Genomic DNA, 19,028 nt, shown 5'->3' on the forward strand with positions numbered 1-19,028 from the left:
CGGCCTAACGTCCGCGGGCCGGGCTAGTGCGCAGGCGTCAGTCGGGCAGGCGCTCGCTCCCAAACGACCTCCTTGGGCCGCGCCGGAAACGAGCCAGGGTGGTTTCCGGCGTTGTCTCCATTCTGTCTTGTTTTGCATATTTTTTTAAAAAAGCTAAGCTCGGGAAAATTGGATAGCCAGAAACTCTAGATTCTTGTCCGTCGGGGTTTTCTTGCTAAAGCTGTCTGGCCCCTGGCATTTGTAACCCCGTCTTCTGTGGACGCGTGGCCTTCCCCAGAGCACGCGCAAGGCTTTCCTGTGTCCATTTCCCCCTTTTTTCTTTTGTGAAGACAAAGGAGTGCTGCACTTTATAAGGAACCAACCCAGGTAAAATCGTTTAAAAAACCAACTTTTGCCGGGCTTCGTGGCGCACGCCTGTAAACCCAGCCACTCGGGAGGTTGAGGCAGAAGGATCGCAAGTTCGATGCCAGCCTCAGCAAGTTAGCGAGGCTCTAAGCAATTTTATAGAGTTCCCGTCTCAAAAAATTAAAAAAGGGCTGGGGATGTGGTTAAGCACTCCTGGGTTCAATCCCCAGTACAAACAAAACTAAACACAGGTTTTCTCGCTTAAAAACCTGCTCTCAGGACAGACTCTTCTAGGCTCTTACACTCCTACCTACCTACCAGGGACCATTTGTATTAAAGCGGGGATTCAGTGAAGAATAATGAATGCTAGTGGAGACAAGGTCTAGATAACTTTGAGAAGGAAAGGAAACTTTATTGTATTCAGTCGTCATATTCCTTACAGTGCCTGCACAATGCCTTCAGTGTTCGCTTTGATAACACAAAACAGTTATCCAACCGATTAATAAAATTAAGGCTCTGGTTTCCAGAGTAACAGAAATATGGGCAGAGGATTCAAAACCAGAAACATAGTCACTTTTAACTCTTCCAGTCTGACATCCTGGGTGTCTGTGCATTTTAGCCTGCAGCCCTATCTCCCCTATCCCCCTAATTTTTCTTTTTCAAATAATTAAAATACACAAAAACAGCATCATAGAACACGTATAGTTCATGTTAAGGATTGGCAACCATCAAAACAAGTGACAGGTTAGAAGCCAGGCAAGTACAAGTAGGCAAGGGTAATTCCCCCCAAAGCTTGCCGCTTTTATCTTCACTGTGTCACTTTATAGTTTGGAGCCATAGCCACCAGTAGGGAAATCAGGTCCCAAAGCAGTGTCAGGTACTATATGGCTAATCAAGTCTTTAGTTACTAGAAGAAGGAAGTAATCCATCATTTATGTTCTTTTTTTTTTTTTTTTAATTAGAAGACAAAGGGTTTCTCCACCTACAACCCCCCCCCTTTTTTTTTAAGAGAGAGAGAGAATTTTAATATTTATTTTTTAGTTTTCGGCGGACACAACATCTTTCTTTGTATGTGGTGCTGAGGATCGAACCCGGGCCCCACGCATGCCAGGCGAGTGTGCTACTGCTTGAGCCACATCCCCAGCCCCATCATTTATGTTCTTAACCCAACTTGAAAAAATCTTAGTAGTACTGATAGTGGAACAAATAAATGAATACGTTCAAAAAATACATAGAAAGTAAAATCTGTGGGATTTGGGAAATGATTGGATCTGTAGTGTGAAGAAAATGCCATCGAGGGCTGTTCAGTTATTGTCTTCTCTTTTGGCTATAGACAACAGTTGCCTAAGATTAGGATGAAAAGCACTTATGATATACAAAATAGTTAATATTGAATACATAAGAAGTTACTTTTAAAACAGACTAGATTTTTTTCCAAATATATTTATTTACCACATTCTTCACATATGCAATATTTTTCCATCTTGTGTGCAGATATATTTTTTAAAGTTTAAAACATGAGATTAATGTTAATACAATACATACTAAAAGTCATCACACAATGATTAGACAAACAAGGACTTGCAAGGAGAGGAAGGAAGAATAATTCAGGGAAAGAGCAAACAGGAATTAGAGAAAATGTCTTTAATTGTAGAAAATCCTTTAAAAACAACTTTGGGTTTCTGTGACCTTCTGCTCATCTCAGAACACTATGGATGAGTACTTAAAATGGAGAGGTACAGAGAGAAAGCAGCTGCACTGGCCCAACTGAGAGAAGCTTAACTCCAGGCTCATTTCCATCCAAGAATTGGCACACTGGCACAAGAAAATTCAAATTATATTTCTGAACAACTAGGTGCATGAACTGCCTGTTTCAACAGGTTTTAAAAACAAAGTACAGCTACCACTTCATCAAGACAAAATTCCACTAGCTTGAAGGTCAGCACTCCATTGGAAAAGGCAGAAATGTCAACATAATAATGTAAAAATAAGGATCAACATTTAGGAAAAAGGAAGACATAAAAAAAATAAAAAAAGGAAGACAGAGGCAGTATTAGATTTAAAAAAAACAAAAAAAAAAACGTATCCCTTCCAATATTAATCCATTCTTTTTCTCAAGTCCAAATTCCCTGTTAATTTCTTGCTGGGTGCAGTAGTGCATACCTGTAGTCCCAGCTACGGATGAAACTAAGGCAGGAAGATGGCTTGAGACCAGGAGTTCAAGTCACCTAGGTAACAGAGCAAGACCCCATCTCAAATTTAGAAGAAAAAAAAAATACTCTATATAAGCATTCTTTGCACTCTTAACAGTTTTATTAAGCATTTAGATAGATTTATGTAGATTATACAGCTTTCCTACTAATCTAAAGTTTAGTAACTATTATTGTTATTGTCTACTGATTTTCAAGTAGGCATTAAATTTAAGGTGGGGAAGGGCTGTACTCTCCTTGCTTCAGCCAGACTAGTTGTAGTTTATCATCTCTGTAAACCGGGCATATCTGTAATATTTTATTTCAACAAAGGTTTTCAACACTCAGCTGATAGTGATGTTAAAAATGAATCAAATTGCTATAAAAACTTCACTAATGGCATTCACAGTATTCCTCAAAATGTTTATGTCCCAGTCTTTAATTTGAGCTAAAAGCCTAGAGATAAGATATGTGAAACAATGCTGAAGACACATCTTAGCTTGTGTGTGTAGTATTAAATAAACTACATTAAATTTTGCACAAGATTGTTAAACTTCATTAACAAAAAGTGTGAGCTATTTTCCATTAAGAAATTTTTTCTGCCTTCCAAGACTATAAGCTTTCTTTGCACTGGTAGAAATGAGTTCTCATTAATGTTTCCTTCCCCTCCATAAATTCTAAAACTTAGCTATAAAATAGACACACTAGTTCTAAACATTTAAAGTAATAGCAGCAATACTTCCTTTTAGAAGCTTGCTACCTTATAATGCTAAAGCAGATAAACCTGATAACATTGGAAAGATGGAAATAAGAGCAAGTGCCTGTAACAATCATGTTTAAAATGACCAGGTTAATTCCGTCATGGGAAAATCTATCAAAGTGCAGCACCAATTCGCATCATCCTGAGGGTGTATTTTAAAAGACAAATACAAGTGCAGCATTTGAAAAACCCACCCCTACCCCCGCCCCAGATACTGGGGTTGAACTCAGGGAGGTTTACCACTGAGCTACAGCCCCCGTCCTTTTTATTTTGAGACAGAGTCTCACTAAGTTGTTGAGGGTCTTCTTGAAGTTAATCTTGAATTTGTGATCCTCCTATTTCAACCTCCTGAGTCCCTTGGGTTACAGTGTTCATCACTGTCCCTGGCAAGAAAGAGGCACATTCTTAAGACACCAGTAGGGACCTGGGTTTCAAATTTAGGGAAGGAAAATAATGAGACCATATGTCTACCAGGGATAATGCTTTGCAACAATTCTGTGAGGTAGTTGTTATCCCCATTTTACAGATGAGGAAAATTCTGGCTCTGATAAATTAAGCAATTTTGCCCCAACTCATGTTGCTAATAAATACTGGGCTATCTTAATCAAAAGCCAATTCTCTTTTTAATCACACTACTGGTTTCAAACTGAGTATGCTGGGGTAGGAGAGAATGAGTGCACCAAGCAAGAAGAGGTCCAGGCCCACCATCCCTTTTTCAACCTGAAGGAGCTCTAGTCTATTGGTTTTATCTACTGGTTTAAGAGTAACATTCCAAAACTGAAACAAAAGTGTACTGTATCAGGCCACCTCATTACTAGTTATGTTAGTTTCTGTGATAATGTCACCCCCACCCAACAAAACAACTGGACTTAACTCAAAATTATACCCTTACAAAACAAAGATTTCTTTACGTGAGAGGTATCAACAACTATTACATCTTTTTAGGGATATAGACAAAAAATGATAAGTGTTTTTTTCCAGTACTGGGAATCGAACCTACGGTGCTCTACCACTGAGTTACATCCCCAGCCCAGTTTTTTATTTTATTGTTTTAGTTATTGATGGACTTTTATGTTAATCATTTATTTATTTATTTATTTATTTTAATCATTTATTTGTGGTGCTGAGAATTGAACCCAGTGCCTCATACATGCAAGGCAAGTACTCTAGCACTGAGCCACAACCCCAGCCCGTTTTTTATTTTTCATTTTGACACAAGTTCTCATAAGTTGCTGAAGCTGGCCTCAAACCTGCAATCTTATTTTTTTAAATATTTTTAGTTGTAGATGGTGGACACAATACCTTTACTTTGTTTATTTAGTTTTACATGGTGCTGGGAATCGAACATATGCTAGGCGAGCACCCTGCCACTAAGCTACAACCCCAGCCCCCTGCAAACTTATTATTTTTTTGCAGTGCTGGGGATCAAACCAAGGGTCTTGAGCATGCTAGACAAGCGCACTACCAGTGGGCTACATCCCCATGCCTACAATGTACTTTCTTGCCGATATTAGCAATTTTTACCTTGCACATATTGAAAAGGGGAAAAATATTTTCCTTTGCTTCCAAATGTTGTAGTTACTATCAGGTTAAAAGCAGATTCAATTAATTATCTTATAATTGAATTCTAATATGGGATGAACAGTTTTACGGAGGAAATTTTAGTACATCAATCCACCACCAACAACAAAAAACAATTGTTTTCATTACCCAGGATTCAGAATAAAAGTATCAACACATTTATCCCACACATAAAAGGTACTAAAAGACCAACTTAAAGGTCTAATGAAAAATTAAATGCTGTACACATACTAAAGTTTTCTTGTATTACCACACAAAAATCATGGTTATTATCATTAATACTTCTTACAGAATTCTAAATTCATTACTTTTCAGAAGAAAAAACAGTACCATTTTATAACTTAAAATAACTTTACTGCATTAGCAAAATAGGAAACAAAATAAACGAATCTTCCTGAAACATGTTAGCTAGAGGTTTTAGTTTTGTTTAGCATGTAGATGGTGGTTTAAAGAAAAGATTTTTGCTAAAAGTAGCCAGCAGTAAGAATCTCCTTTCAAAAAAGTGGCCATTCCTTTAAGTACTAATGTGTTTCTGAATGTTTCTCAGTACAGCTGGCATTCTAAACACTACAATCCTATATGCATCATTAATTATTACTTAAAATCTCAGGCAGAAAAACAAATCACTACTAAAAAAAAAATGGGAAAGCTTAAAAAAAAAAAAAAAAAAAAAAAAAACTTGACCAGTCCAATACAGTATTCAGAATTGCTACATAACAGAGTCCTCTTGCAAGAATGCAAGACTCCAGTATTTCACAGAAATGCACAACTAAGCATTTCATTCTCTTGCTTCAAAAGATTGGCAAATTCAGAACCAAATCTTAGGCCAGTCTGTTCCCTCATTACATGTAGTGGGGTTTGGTTTTGTTTCTGGGGATTGAATCCAGGGGTGCTTTACCACCAGCCCTTTTTATTTTGAAACCAGGTCGTAAGTTGCCCAGGCTGGCATTGACCTTTTTACCCTCCTGCCTTGGCCTCCAAGTTGATGGAATTACAAGTGAGTCCCCATGCCTGGCAATCCTCATATTTAAAATGCAGTGACAGATTCAAGTAACTGATTCATTTTAACTTTCAAGAAATATTTCAGAAATTACAAGGTATAGTACTCTTGTTAGGGGTTATGGTCCTATTACATTACTTCTTAGAAATATGCAGAATAATTTTTTAATAACTTGTTTTGAGGTGAACTTGTGTCTTTTAAACTGGGTCTTACGTTTGAAAACTGCCTCAACTCATCTGATTCAAAGGTATGGTAAACAAAATGGGATCTTAAGCTGGAGACCTGTGGTCCAAACTAGGTGAAACTCCACCTTATCTTCTTGTGAGATTCAAATGACTGTAGAACAGTGGTGAAAAAACATCCGAAAAGATATCCCAAAACTATCTGGATATCAATAATCTCTCAAGTGGCTGCTCCAGCTAACAATAATCATTTGAATAATATGTAAGTCTCACTTTTGGGGGGGTAGAAAGTTGAACTATATGGTATCTGATATCTCTTCCAATGTGCAAACTTTATAAACATAATAATATTTCATACATACAAAGAAAAACATTATTTTACACACCACATTGTATTAGGAATGAGTATCTTATATCCTGGAAATATCACATAATAGAGTACATTTCCTGGATAACAGTCACATATTTATCTAAAAATAGGCTACCATTGAGCAACTGCTTCAGAAGCCAGCTTCTGGATCCTTAATGATCACTTTACTATTAACTGAGGAGATTAATATTATGTTATATATGACTCGCTAGTCTGTAAAATAAGGGAAGTCACTGTTTATTAGAAAATAAAATAATTGCAGCAAAGGATACTTCTAAATAACTTCAAAGAAGTTATTACCTTAAAGTTAACAAACCTTCCATGTAATTGAAACACATCATTGACTCAGAAATTTTGTTTTAAATTACTCTGGAATCAAACAAAGAAATGTTCTTCTTGTGCTACTTCTGATCCCCTCAAATATATACTGTGACTGACATAAACTCGAGAATTCAAGGTGAAAGGCAGCTAATTGCTTCACAATATTGTATAGAGAAAGAAAAACTGAGTAGATCTGAACTTTTAAAAAAATATAAAATGGAATGTATAACAAATTTATCTTTGGAAAATTGATATTTTTTTCTTTTCTACAAGAAATACCAAAAAAATCTTTATTTTCCTTTCTTCTCCAATTGCATGTTTAATTAAAATACCTTCCAACAACATGTATGAAAACAACTCTAAGCCAGAGATACTTAAAGTGAGATACTTCCTAAGTGTTTTGGCTAACTCAGTGGCCACACAAGTATGTTTAGTCTCTGATTGGATGAAGTGAAGGAATAAAACAGATATAATTACCAAGGCTTAAGCTGAGATGACCCAGCAAAAATCTGTCATTACCTCAGCTATAAGTCTCCCTTCTCCCAAAAAGGGGAAAAAAGTCCTCTTAAGCATACAAGATTCCAGTGAACTCCCAACAATCCAGCACCAGGAGAGCTAGGAATGGAGTGAGCCATCTGTAAAGCCTGGAATAGTCCAAATTATACAGCTGTCCCCAAATCAGGCAGAATATCCTATCTTCAGTGATGAGGATGGAAATAGTCCAGGCTTCTAAAACACATAACGGCAAGTCCAGGAACGTGGCCGGATATAGTCCAGAAATGTTGGCTATGACAGGAAAAAAAAAAGAAGGAATGTTTTATTTGTGTATACCATATATATAAATTATGGTGGTGGGAGAGGTGTAATGTTATACAGTATACATCTCTAAATTGCCCCCCAGCCATTCAGAAACCTTATAAAACTAATACAAAGGTGTTTGGTATTTTCATCTATAGCACTGATTTATTCAACTTAGAAGCTTCACATGAAGTCTCTGAAGTTCAATAAACTCTACACAATTACATGACTGCTGACCAAATTCTAAATAGGTACTAGGCCTTTCAGCACCTTGCCTTCTTATTTTAGCAAAATCCCACTTTGTGTCCTAAAATCAAAATAGTGATAGATTAAGGATGATAAAATATGTACACAAAATGACCATAATATAAGGTTTTAAGGTACTAAACTATTTAAAGGAGAAGCAGACTAAGTACTATGAAATTTTAGAAATAAGATGGGAACAAAAATTTGAAGAAGCTTCATGGAAAACAGACCTTCCAAATTAGATTTTGATAGGAGAATAAAATCTGACGTGGATTCCGAGTATAAAGAGCAGCATGACCAGGGTAGAGTCTAGAGTCAAGAGTGATTAGTTCAGATGCACACAGGGGATCAATAGGAAATAAGAAGGGAGGATTAAAGCTACATAACGGAGACAAAGTCTGCAAAAAAAGGAACCATAGGGAAAGCTGATTAATTTTATTATAGATATCCACAGCTATAGGTGTGTGGAAGATACACCCAGGCTAATATATCAAGAATGCAACCCCCCTCAAAATTTGGAAGTTATCCATATACAGCTAAAAAACAAGGCCCTAAGAATCAATGAAACCCGAATATAATTACCAAAAAAGGGGGGGGTGTGGAATTCTAGGCATATCAATGTTGTCCGACATTTTTTATAAGAGTTTATTTGGGAAGAAAGAGATGAAAAACATATTTAGATGGTAGGGTCATACATGCTGCTGGGAAAACCCTGGAGAATACCTACATTTTCAGGAGACAGGAAAAAAATTAGAAGAAGCTGAAGAAAAGGCAGTAAAGGAGGGAAAAGAAGAAGAAAGAAAGGAAACCAAAAACTAGGAGAGTTCAATGTGAAGAAAACCCAAGAAGGAAGAAACTTCAAGGATAGCATAGAAGGTGTGATAATAAATGAGCGCCTTTTACTCTTTATTTCAACATAATCACAACTACCCTTCTTAATATTGCCCACCAACCCTTACATCAGAGGACAAGGAAGTTACTTTTGCATTCTAACTGAATTGAAGACTCACATTTTTCAGAGGACAGTGCTGACGTGCATACCATTCTTGAGAATAAAAGCACAAAATGACTCCATTGCCCAAGAAAAGGGAAGCCCACACCATAATGTTCCAAATTGGCCTTTTCCGACTATCATTAACAATGAAGTTGAAAGCCACTAAAGTTAGAAAACAAAAATATACACACTTATCAAAACATAATCCATTAGTGACAAAAAAAAAAAATCAGGAGATGAGCAGCCTCAGTTATGTGCTGCAATCATTTAATCATTACACTGAGCATCAACAGTTCATATATGTATTTTATTCTGGTCATTGGTTCTATAAATAAAAAGGAAGCTTGATTGTCTAAATTTAATAACCAGTAATCAGTAGGAAATCAACAGTATCTAAAACATGAAATTATCAGCATTTTAATTTTTTCCTATATACCCACTCAAAAAATGGTCAGTTTCCCAGGCAGTGCATGCTGATAGTATGTATGAATCAGGAAGTTGTTTAGATAGATTTCATGTTTTTTCAAATTATTGTTATCAATGGTCCTCAAGAGATAAACCAGTTTATTTCTCTAACTTAAAAGTGTAAACACCTTGAAACAGAGTTTTGTACAATTACTGAAAGCCATTATTCTGATATACACTGCCTTGAAATGGTCATTACTATTCTCTCATTTTTCTATATTGATTTTATAGTTTCCTTCCTGATTTTCTCTTTCAGCATAATACCCAGGATTCAAAACATGCCAAGATACTCACTTCCAAAGAACATGAAGAGCACGAAGAGCACTGGATAGAAATAGCTCAAGCAAACAGCAAGGGCATACTCATGCACTACAGCAGATATGGCAAAGACAGCCAACATGGCAGCAGACTTGAACCTCTTCGAGAAAAACTAAGGTACAAAGAAAATATGTAAAAGTAACATTTTAAAATAATTTTTAAGTAATTAAGCATGAACCACATAAGACATTATCATATGCTAAGGGCACCTAGAAAATTTTATTTATACTTGACTAAGTTTACTCCTTGGATTAACCCAAATCTATTAAAATCAATACAGAAAACATGCTCTTAAACACTTGTTTTATTAAAATGATGCATTTTGCAAAGCATTAATGTTCAAAGATCTGGATTACTTTCAAAGACATTAATTTTTAATTAAATTAATTGAGCTTACATTTGTGAGTTACCATGGCTAACAAAACAATTTTCATATGTAAACAAAGACATCAAATTTCAATCTTTAGAGCAACGATGTACTGTGAAAATAGGGCAGGCATCCTCTCTAAAGCTAAAATTTAGAAAGGAGAAGGGACTTGCCTCATCCCATATGTGAAGCCACACATAAAACAGAACTAGCACTCAAATACATTACCATTTCCACCAAAGAGGTTGTCACTTAAATGCTCCCCTTATTTAATAATAAAAACTGTAATCCATAGATTCTAGTGTTAACCAGAAGAGTTAAGATTACATTTCAGCAGCCAGGCATGGTGGTACATCCTATAATCCCAGCTACCCAGGAGGCTGAGACAAAGGATGGCAAATTTGAGGTCAGTCTCAGAAACTTAGAGATCTTGTCTCAAAATACAAAATAAAAAAAAAGATGTAGCTCAGCGGTAAAGTGCCCCTGAGTTCAATCCCCACTACCACAAAAGAAAAAAAAAATAACAATTTCATCAGTCTAAATACATTCTACTACAAAGAATGTCTCACAGACATGTGTCATTGATGGGAGAGAAAAATCCACACACAGGTATTTCTTCATTTATAACAAAGAAACAAAACCAAATGAAAAAGAGCTAGAAGGAGACTATTTGTTGGTAAAGAGATTCATAAGAAGCAATCCATTATTGGTGAGTATGAGCAATTAAGTATAACTTCTTCCCGCCTGGACAATATTTTGTAGGAAAGGATCTCCATTTTTTAAATAGCATGAGCTAACTCTTGCTGCTTACCCAGAGAAGGTCCTTGTAGGCATAGTAGTATAGCCAGTCATGGACCACTACATTCCAGGTCCTATAATAGTTAGAGTATGATGTAGAGTTCCACCAATCCTGAGGGGGAAAGTAAAGGTATAAGATTACATACACACATACACACACACACATACCCACACCCACACCCACACCCCTCTAAAGCAAAACCCTGGAATAGTCCCAAGGAACATGCAAATATGACACAGAATCAGAGCATACTCTGAAAAATTGCTAGTCCATATACAAACATTAGAAAAATCTTAAAAGGCGGGGCCAAGTTTGTGGCTTAGTGGTAGAGCGTTTGCCTAGCATGTGAGAGGCACTGGGTTCGATCCCCGGCACCACATAAAAATAAAAACAAGTAAATAAAGGTATTGTATCCATCTACAACTAAAAAAAAATTTTTAAAAAGAAAAATCTTAAAAGGTATTATTTATTAGTGTTTAGTATGACATTATTCTAGTGCTACATATGATTAAGTCTCTAGAGTAATTCTGTCTCATTATCAAACAAGTTATGATGGAAAATACAGAAAATACAGAATGATTTAAATCTCTAATGTTCATTTAGACAGCAATTAGTAAACCCCTGCCCATCTTGCTAAAACAATGAGAGAATTAAAAGGTCACAAAGACTAGATTGAGTGCGAATATTAAAGAGTTGTTGGGGCCAGGCATGGTGGTGCACGCCTGTAATCCCAGTGGCTTGGGAGGCTAAGACAGGAGGATCACAAGTTCAAAACCAGCCTCAGCAATTTATCGAGGCCCTAAGCAACTCATTGAGACCCTGTCTCTAAATAAAATACAAAACAGGACTGGGGATGTGGCTCAGTGGTTTTAAATGTCCCTGGTTTCAATCCCTAGTACAAAAAAAAAAAAAGTTGGGGGTGGTATATAAAGATTTAATTACACAAGAACTGACATGGTACTTACTTCCAAGTCCTGGTATCCCTTTGTATATCATTTTAAAAAATTTTTTTAGTTGTAGATGGACACACTATATTTATTTATTTAATTTTTATGTGGGGCTGAGGATGTAACCCAGTACCTTACATATGCTAGGCAAGCGCCCTACCACTGAGCTGTAACCACATCCCTTCCTTTTTATATGTCTTATTCCCAATTTTAAGACCAGACTAACAGAATCAGACATCTAAAATTTGCAACACATACTGCAAGAAAAGAGCAGTAGACTTGAGGGTAGCGTTGTGGATCACTATGAACCACTCTGGCTACAGCTTAACTCCAACTTCAGAAGTATTAAGAATATAAGCAGAATCAATACCTTTCAAAGTAAAGAAGGGAAAAGTTAATTCCCTCATAAACGGCTAATTTACTGAGGACTAATTGACTGAGGTCACTCTTACAGAATAAGACAGCCAATTTCAAATGAATGAACAGTCAGGGGAAGTCTTATATAATGCCCTTGGGACAAATGCTGTCCTACCATAATCACCAATATACCTTCAGAGGATTCAGCAGAAACCACACGCTATATTATGGAAGCAGATGTTAGAAGCAGAAGATGAGGCTATGTTAATTAACCTGTTATCAGAATTTCAGACTTAATACTGGTAAAATTTGTGGAAAATAAAATTATTTCACAATGTTTGAATCAAAAAGCTGGTTAATATCAGCCAAAAGTATTCAAATACTTAACAATGAGGAAATAAATAAAATAGGAAGAGGAAGATGAATCCAAATGTATATTACCTTATAAAACATCCTGTCACCAAAGCGTAACATCTCAGCAAAGGCATTAAGCCAGCAGTGCAGAAAGGCAAAAAAAGCAAGGAACAGTATCAGCACACCTAAAAATAAGATTGACAATATGAAGAATCTTTCCAAATAGCTCACATACCAAGCCATTAATTCTACATCATTTGTTCAGCCGGAATTATTCTGTAAAATATAAATTGTTTTTCTAGTTTACCCATCCCACAGATGAAACATATACTTTTTTAAATATATATACATTTTTAATTTTCAGTGGATCTTTATTTATTTATATGCAGTGCTGAGAATCGAACCCTGTGCTTCACACATGCTAGGCAAGCACTCTACCACTGAGCTATGACCCAGCCCCTGAAACATTTACTTTTAAAAGTTAATATTTTTTAACATTTATTTTTTGTAGCTGTACACAAGAACTTTTATTTATTTTTATGTGGTGCTGAGGATCGAATCTAGGGCCTTGCACATGTGAGGCAAGCGCTCTACCGCTGAGCCATAACCCCAGCCCCCAAAAAGTTAATATTTTTTTAATTTTAAAAAGCAATGACTTCCTTCCAAATGGGTTTAACAGACAATAGATGACTCAGTCTATTTTTAAGAAATATCTTGATACATGGCTTAACTTGGTATCCAGGGCCCCTTAAAACCTAGCCCTCATGGGGCTGGGGTTGTGGCTCAACAGTAGTGCATTTGCCTGGCATGTATGAGACACTGGGTTCAATTCTCAGCACCGCATGTAAATAAATAAAGGTCTATCAACAACTAAAAAATATATATATTAAAAAAAAACCCTAATCCTCACGATGTCCCCCTAAACCAACTATTTAAAACTGGGAGATTTTGTTCCCTTTACTTTGGTTGTCGCAACTGGAGGAGTAGGGGTTGTACCACTGATATCTAGTTGTTAAGAGGCTAGGATGCTGCTAGACAACCTATAAGAGAGCCACCCAAAAGAATTATCCAGCCCAAAATGTTAATGGTCACAGGTTAACATACCCTGGTCTAAACTTATCTCCAATAACTTTCCAGTGTTGTAAACACCATCCATACTGAATTTCTGCCTCTGCAAAACATTTCAAGCATTTGCATCCACCCTACTCTCTGACAGACCTTTCTACCTCTTCCCTGCAGGCACACACCTACCTGTTTTTCAATACTCAACCTTAAATATCATCTCTAGTATGAAACAAAGCCCAAAAGCACTTTATTTACCCTATTTATATAGTAGCCGTACACACTACAAGGTGAAACATCCATTGACTTGTCCACCTCTCTCATTCATTTATTCAAGAAATATTTATAGAGCATCTACTATGTGCCAGACAACAGGATATTGACTGACTGGCTTTAGGACACATTCCTAAAGGAAGGCCTGGTGAGGAAGGTATCCAAGTATGCAATACTCGTCCGATCATAGGGACAATGTGGACTTCACTGAAATTAAGTCTTGGGCATAGTGAGGGAGGGATACCAGAAGAAGCCTGTGAGAAAGGGAAAGGGAAAGGAGGAGAGATGGTAATGACAAAATATTACCAATGTTTAATAAAAACTTACACAACAAAACAAAACATTTCATGAATGAACGAAGAAGAGGAAGTCAAGGAAACTACAAACTGCAAGATCCCAAAGGGTAAAGACTGTGTATGTCTTGTTCACTGCCAAGTCCTCAGCATCTGGCACATAGTAGGTACTCATATATCTCTAGAAAAATAAATGGAATAAATGAAGTTAAGAGATGGAGATATGGCTGGAAAGAAAAGGAGACTAAGAAATGATACCAAGTGAGATTTCAACATGTGGTCAGAATATCCCATGCATCATGGAGGTCAAATTGGATAAGGGCTAAATCACGTGCTGGGTTTAAAAGTCAGGAGGTTACTAATGATTTTAACAAAGGACATTTCAGTAACCTGGTAAGACTGAGAGCAAGATAATAGTGAACTAAATAGTGAAAAGGAAGGTAAAACATAATAAATATGGAACATTCACCATCAGAGAAAGCAAAACTTAAGTGAAAGCTAATAGAGAAATAGAAAAATTGGCCTGAAACTTGAAGGACACTTCATTTCTGAGATAGAAGGAAAAGAGGTTACTTAAGATGGCATAAGTGGGTAGATACATTTACAGGAAAAAGGAGGAAAACCAAAGGTGCTCAGAGGCAGTGGCTATTTTCCTTCTGCACAAATGAATTAACAAGGACCCACTATACCTGGCAAGATGGAGTTAAATACACACAGGACCAGAACACGAGCACTGAAGGGCTCCTGTTTGATATTCTGAAACAAGGGGGCGCAGAGCCTTTCAAAGATGTAGTACACATAAAATAGACAGCCAAAAACCTGAAACAAAACAAAGATGATTAGAAAATTGATGACTTAATGAGAAAAAATAAAGCTTATGTTTCTGTTCCAAAAGACCCTTAAACCAATGCGACACTTAAACCAATGTTTCATATATATTTCAGTTAGCCCTAGTATATAAGATTACTATGCTGGGTGAGGTGGTGCACACCTATAATCCCGACTACTCAGGACTACAAGGTTGAGGCCACCCAGACAATTTAAGAGAAACCCTGTCTCAAAATAAAATAAAATAAAAACTGGTGTGTAACACAGAGGTGGGCATTTGCCTAGAACATGAGAGGCCCTGGATTCCATCTCTAGTACCACCAAAACAAATAGCAAACAGGTACTCAAGCTTAGTCTCTACCATAATTTTTATTAACCTTTACCAAATGACATTTTTTTGATACTTCTTTTAGTTGAGATGGACACAATACCTTTACTTTATTGTTCTGTGGTGCTGAGGATTGAACCCAGTGCCTTACACATGCAAGGCAGGTGCTCTACCACTGAGCTACAACCTCAGTCTCTGACATTTTAAAAGATCATCTAAGAACTGTTTTTCCTACTACATGAAGCCTAAACAAAAGAATAAATAAATGGGTATTAGAAACAATTTAAATGGGATCTTCTGGGATTTATGATTTTCACAATGGAGTGGGAATGGAGTGAAGGACCATACCCACAAACATATCTCCCCACCCCAAAGTACAGAGAGGGGAAAATTAACATAGATGCTTACTGAAATAACCAAACAGAATTACTTCAATTAAAATAATTTCTCTTCCTGAAGAAAATTATCTTGGATGTTGGCAAAAAAAAAAAAAAAATGCTACATATTTGTTTTAAAAGATTTCATAGTCTCAATAGAAAGCATTCTCAAGCTCCTCATTGACACACATTTACCATTTTGAATAGATTACATTATAATAAATATGAATCCCCATTTTCCAATCAACACACCTTAGGCAATTAAACAATTTACCTGTGCAAACTGCATAGCAACATAACCCCATCTCACAGTGGGAGTTCTAAAGAAAGAAGAAACAAAATAAGTTTTCTAAAGTATGTAACTGAATTTAAATAATGACCTTCACAATTAGTATTTTTCCACACAGAGTAACATTTATGGGCTGGGGGAGTAGCTCAGTGGTACAGCACATGCTTAGTTTGCATCCCTAGCACCAAAACAAACAAAAAAAAATTACTTAGTATCATTTATGATCATACAAAATTATAATATAATTCTTCCAAGAATTAATATTACCAAGTTAGACTGCTGGAATGACCATTTAAGGCTTCCCATATCAGAGAAAAAAATGAGGATACTTTCTATTATCTCTGTACCCCTACATGACCTGGCCTCTGCCTACCTACCCATCTCACTCCTCTATACCTCCAGTGCTCACCACAGTTCTACTTCATAATGCTATTACCTGGGATAGCTGTCACGGTAGATAAGGGTAGGAGCAAACAAGAAGTACAAGTACTGGTTGACTGTGGGTATTGGAATCATGCCTAGAAAAGAAAAAACAGTATTAGATCAGAGGCTCTTTGATTTCTCCCAGCAAAACTAAAAGGGGGAAATAAGGAAGTACAGGACAAAGAAAAACATGACCTCTAAGCTCATGTTATTTCCTCTTGGTCTCCTAAAACAACCTATTCTTGCATTAACTGAACATTATCAATCTAAGTTATTCCTGTGACTGAGATAATTTCCAGAGTGTGAAGCACTCTTGGTGCTTGGTAATCATTAGACTCTTCTGTAATTTCGCATTGTGAACTGTTATCAGCAGTAGGCACAGTTGTTAATGAGGCTAGTAACAGTCCACAATAAGAAGTTACAGAAGAGTCTAATGATCAATTTTTTTTTTAATTGTAGGTACAAGGACAATCAGTAAACAGTCTTCCAAATCAGCACTGATCGATGTATTTAAAAATAAGTATCATCTCTACAGAATGTAACATGTCTTCCTAAAGGCTGAAATATCCTATAACTCTAATGGAATTACATACTCGACTTCTCCTTAGCTGCATGCAGTACCCGTGGCACATTCTCTCTGACAAATGAGTGAGCCTTCATTATCAAACGAATCTACAAAAGGAAGAGGGAAAAGATGAATTTTCTATCATTGCCTTATCTCCTATAAGCAACCCCAGAACTAGATTACATTGACACTAAAGAACTTCACTTTTATGGAATAAAGCAAATTAAAAAAACAAACCCTAAAGGACATGTAATTACTCAAATTATTCTGTACCTAACAGCATTATTAATATAAATATTATAATAATCTTTTTTTTTTTTTTTAAATGTTTTTATTTTAGTTCTCGGCGGACACAACATCTTTGTACGTGGTGCTGAGGATCGAACCCGGGCCGCATGCATGCCAGGCGAGCACGCTACCGCTTGAGCCACATCCCCAGCCCAATATTATAATAATCTAAATTAAGAAATTAAGTCTGTTCAAGATGGAGGTAGTGGTGCATGCTATAATCCCAGTGACTCAGGAGGCTGAAGCAAAAGGATCTCCATCTAGGCTCAGCAACTTAGTGAGACCTTATCTCAAAATTAAAAGTAAAAGGGTCTGGGTAGCTTAGTGGTAGAGTGCCCCTGGGTTCAATCTCCAATACAAAAAAAAAAAAGAAATCAAGTCTGTTCAAAGAAATTCTGAATTGGTCTTTATTAGTCAAATAGTGCTACAGACAATATATGTTAGAAAATTCTAAAGGATATATTAAAAAATTGAGATAAGGGCTGGGGCTGTAGCTCAGTGATAGAGCGCCTGCCTCGCACTTGTGAGGCACTAGGTTCAATCCTCAGGACCACAGAAAAATAAATAAAGATATTGTGTCCATCTAAAACTAAAATAAATAAATAAATAAAATAAAAATAAAAATTGAGATAAATCTCTTACTTAGAAGGAAATAGTTACATGACAATAAAATAAAGGTATAAAAAATAAAACTCATTGTATTTATTTATTTATTTATTTTAATTTTTTTAATATTTATTTTTTAGTTATCGGAGGACACAACATCTCTGTTTTGTATGTGGTGCTGAGGATCGAACCCGGGCCGCACGCATGCCAGGCGAGCGCGCTACCGCTTGAGCCACATCCCCAGCCCATTTATTTTCATGTGATGCTGAGGCTCGAACCCAGGGCCTCACACATGCTAAGTGAGCACTCGACCGCCGAGCCACAGCCCCAGCCCAAAAGTGGAGTTTTAAATTACAAAGATATTTAATCATCTAGATGATTTTTACAAAAAGTATTTGGGGGAAAAAATTTAATTCATCCAGAATTGTTCAATATAATTTATTTCAATTACTAACATCCAGAGAACACTGGAGCTAGAATGAATTTTAAAAGATAAGATGATATGCCAGGAACGGTAGTGCACACCTATAATCCTAGTGACTCAGGAGGCTGAGGCAGGAGGATCATAAGTTCAAAGCTAGTCTCAGCAAAGCGAGGCTCTAAGCAATTAACTGAGACCCTCAGTTAAAATACAAAATAGGGCTGGGGATGTGACCCAGTGATCGAGCACCTCTGAGTTCAATCCCCAGTCCCCCTCCAAAAAAAAAAAAAAAAAGATGAGATAATATAGTTCAGCACTTAAATTCTACATCTCCTGGCACACAGTGCCATATATGAAAACTTACCCACGTTAATACAGCTAAAAATAATACCACTATTATGTCATTATTGTTATTATTATTTAACTAAGCACAGCACCCTTTTGGGTAACACTAAAAATCTTACCTGTTCAAGTATAACAATGAACCGAGAAGCTGGTGGTAGTGTATATGCTAATACAACATATGTTGGTCCAAACCCTAGAATTCCAAGCTGGAAGACCATAAAAATCAAGCCATGGACAAGAGAATAGATCACTGGATGAGAACTCCTGCTGTATCCATCGGCCCAATGTTGAAACAGGAAATAGGGAATTGAAAGCGTACACAGGAACATGATACACCATGTCCAAACAACAGTAGGAAATTTACCAAAAGCATAAGACAGGAGATTGAACTCAAGTACTAGCCTGGAGAGGAAAAAGCAGAGAGGAAGAATAGAGAAGTTAGTTTCTAATATGTACAGAATTCAAAACTTTCAGACCCCAAACTTTCAATCCTCATAAACAATACAATATTAATACACTGAACATAATTACACTGGA

The 19,028-nt window shown here is 36.6% G+C and overlaps 1 protein-coding gene and 1 long non-coding RNA gene across 5 annotated transcripts in view; one reads left to right on the forward strand and one right to left on the reverse strand.

Annotated features, from left to right (window-relative positions):
* Positions 1–8: 8 nt before the first annotated feature.
* LOC107147339 lies at positions 9–17,134 on the forward strand. The gene is made up of 3 exons (XR_001504128.2): positions 9–366; positions 9,508–9,686; positions 16,726–17,134. It is a non-coding gene; the product is annotated as an uncharacterized LOC107147339 (long non-coding RNA).
* The window catches only part of Soat1 (sterol O-acyltransferase 1), a 53,994-nt gene continuing 40,175 nt past the window's right edge, over positions 5,210–19,028 (reverse strand). For 3 of the 4 annotated variants that reach the window (XM_048809943.1, XM_048809942.1, XM_048809944.1), the window contains 10 exons: positions 18,611–18,893; positions 16,860–16,938; positions 16,280–16,361; positions 15,829–15,874; positions 14,711–14,840; positions 12,481–12,578; positions 10,748–10,846; positions 9,546–9,681; positions 8,803–8,948; positions 7,993–8,190 (listed from right to left, as the gene is read on the reverse strand). In XM_048809943.1, the coding sequence (XP_048665900.1) occupies positions 8,008–8,190; positions 8,803–8,948; positions 9,546–9,681; positions 10,748–10,846; positions 12,481–12,578; positions 14,711–14,840; positions 15,829–15,874; positions 16,280–16,361; positions 16,860–16,938; positions 18,611–18,893 (1,282 nt within the window). In that variant the 3' untranslated portion in view covers positions 7,993–8,007. Of the gene's footprint in view, positions 7,535–7,992; positions 8,191–8,802; positions 8,949–9,545; positions 9,682–10,747; positions 10,847–12,480; positions 12,579–14,710; positions 14,841–15,828; positions 15,875–16,279; positions 16,362–16,859; positions 16,939–18,610; positions 18,894–19,028 lie in introns of those variants that run through there. The other variant, XM_015491753.2, reaches the window with a different exon arrangement.

The sequence above is a fragment of the Marmota marmota genome, unplaced genomic scaffold (genome assembly GCF_001458135.2).
Source record: "Marmota marmota marmota unplaced genomic scaffold, marMar, whole genome shotgun sequence".
In the NCBI taxonomy this organism is placed as follows: Eukaryota; Metazoa; Chordata; class Mammalia; order Rodentia; family Sciuridae; genus Marmota; species Marmota marmota.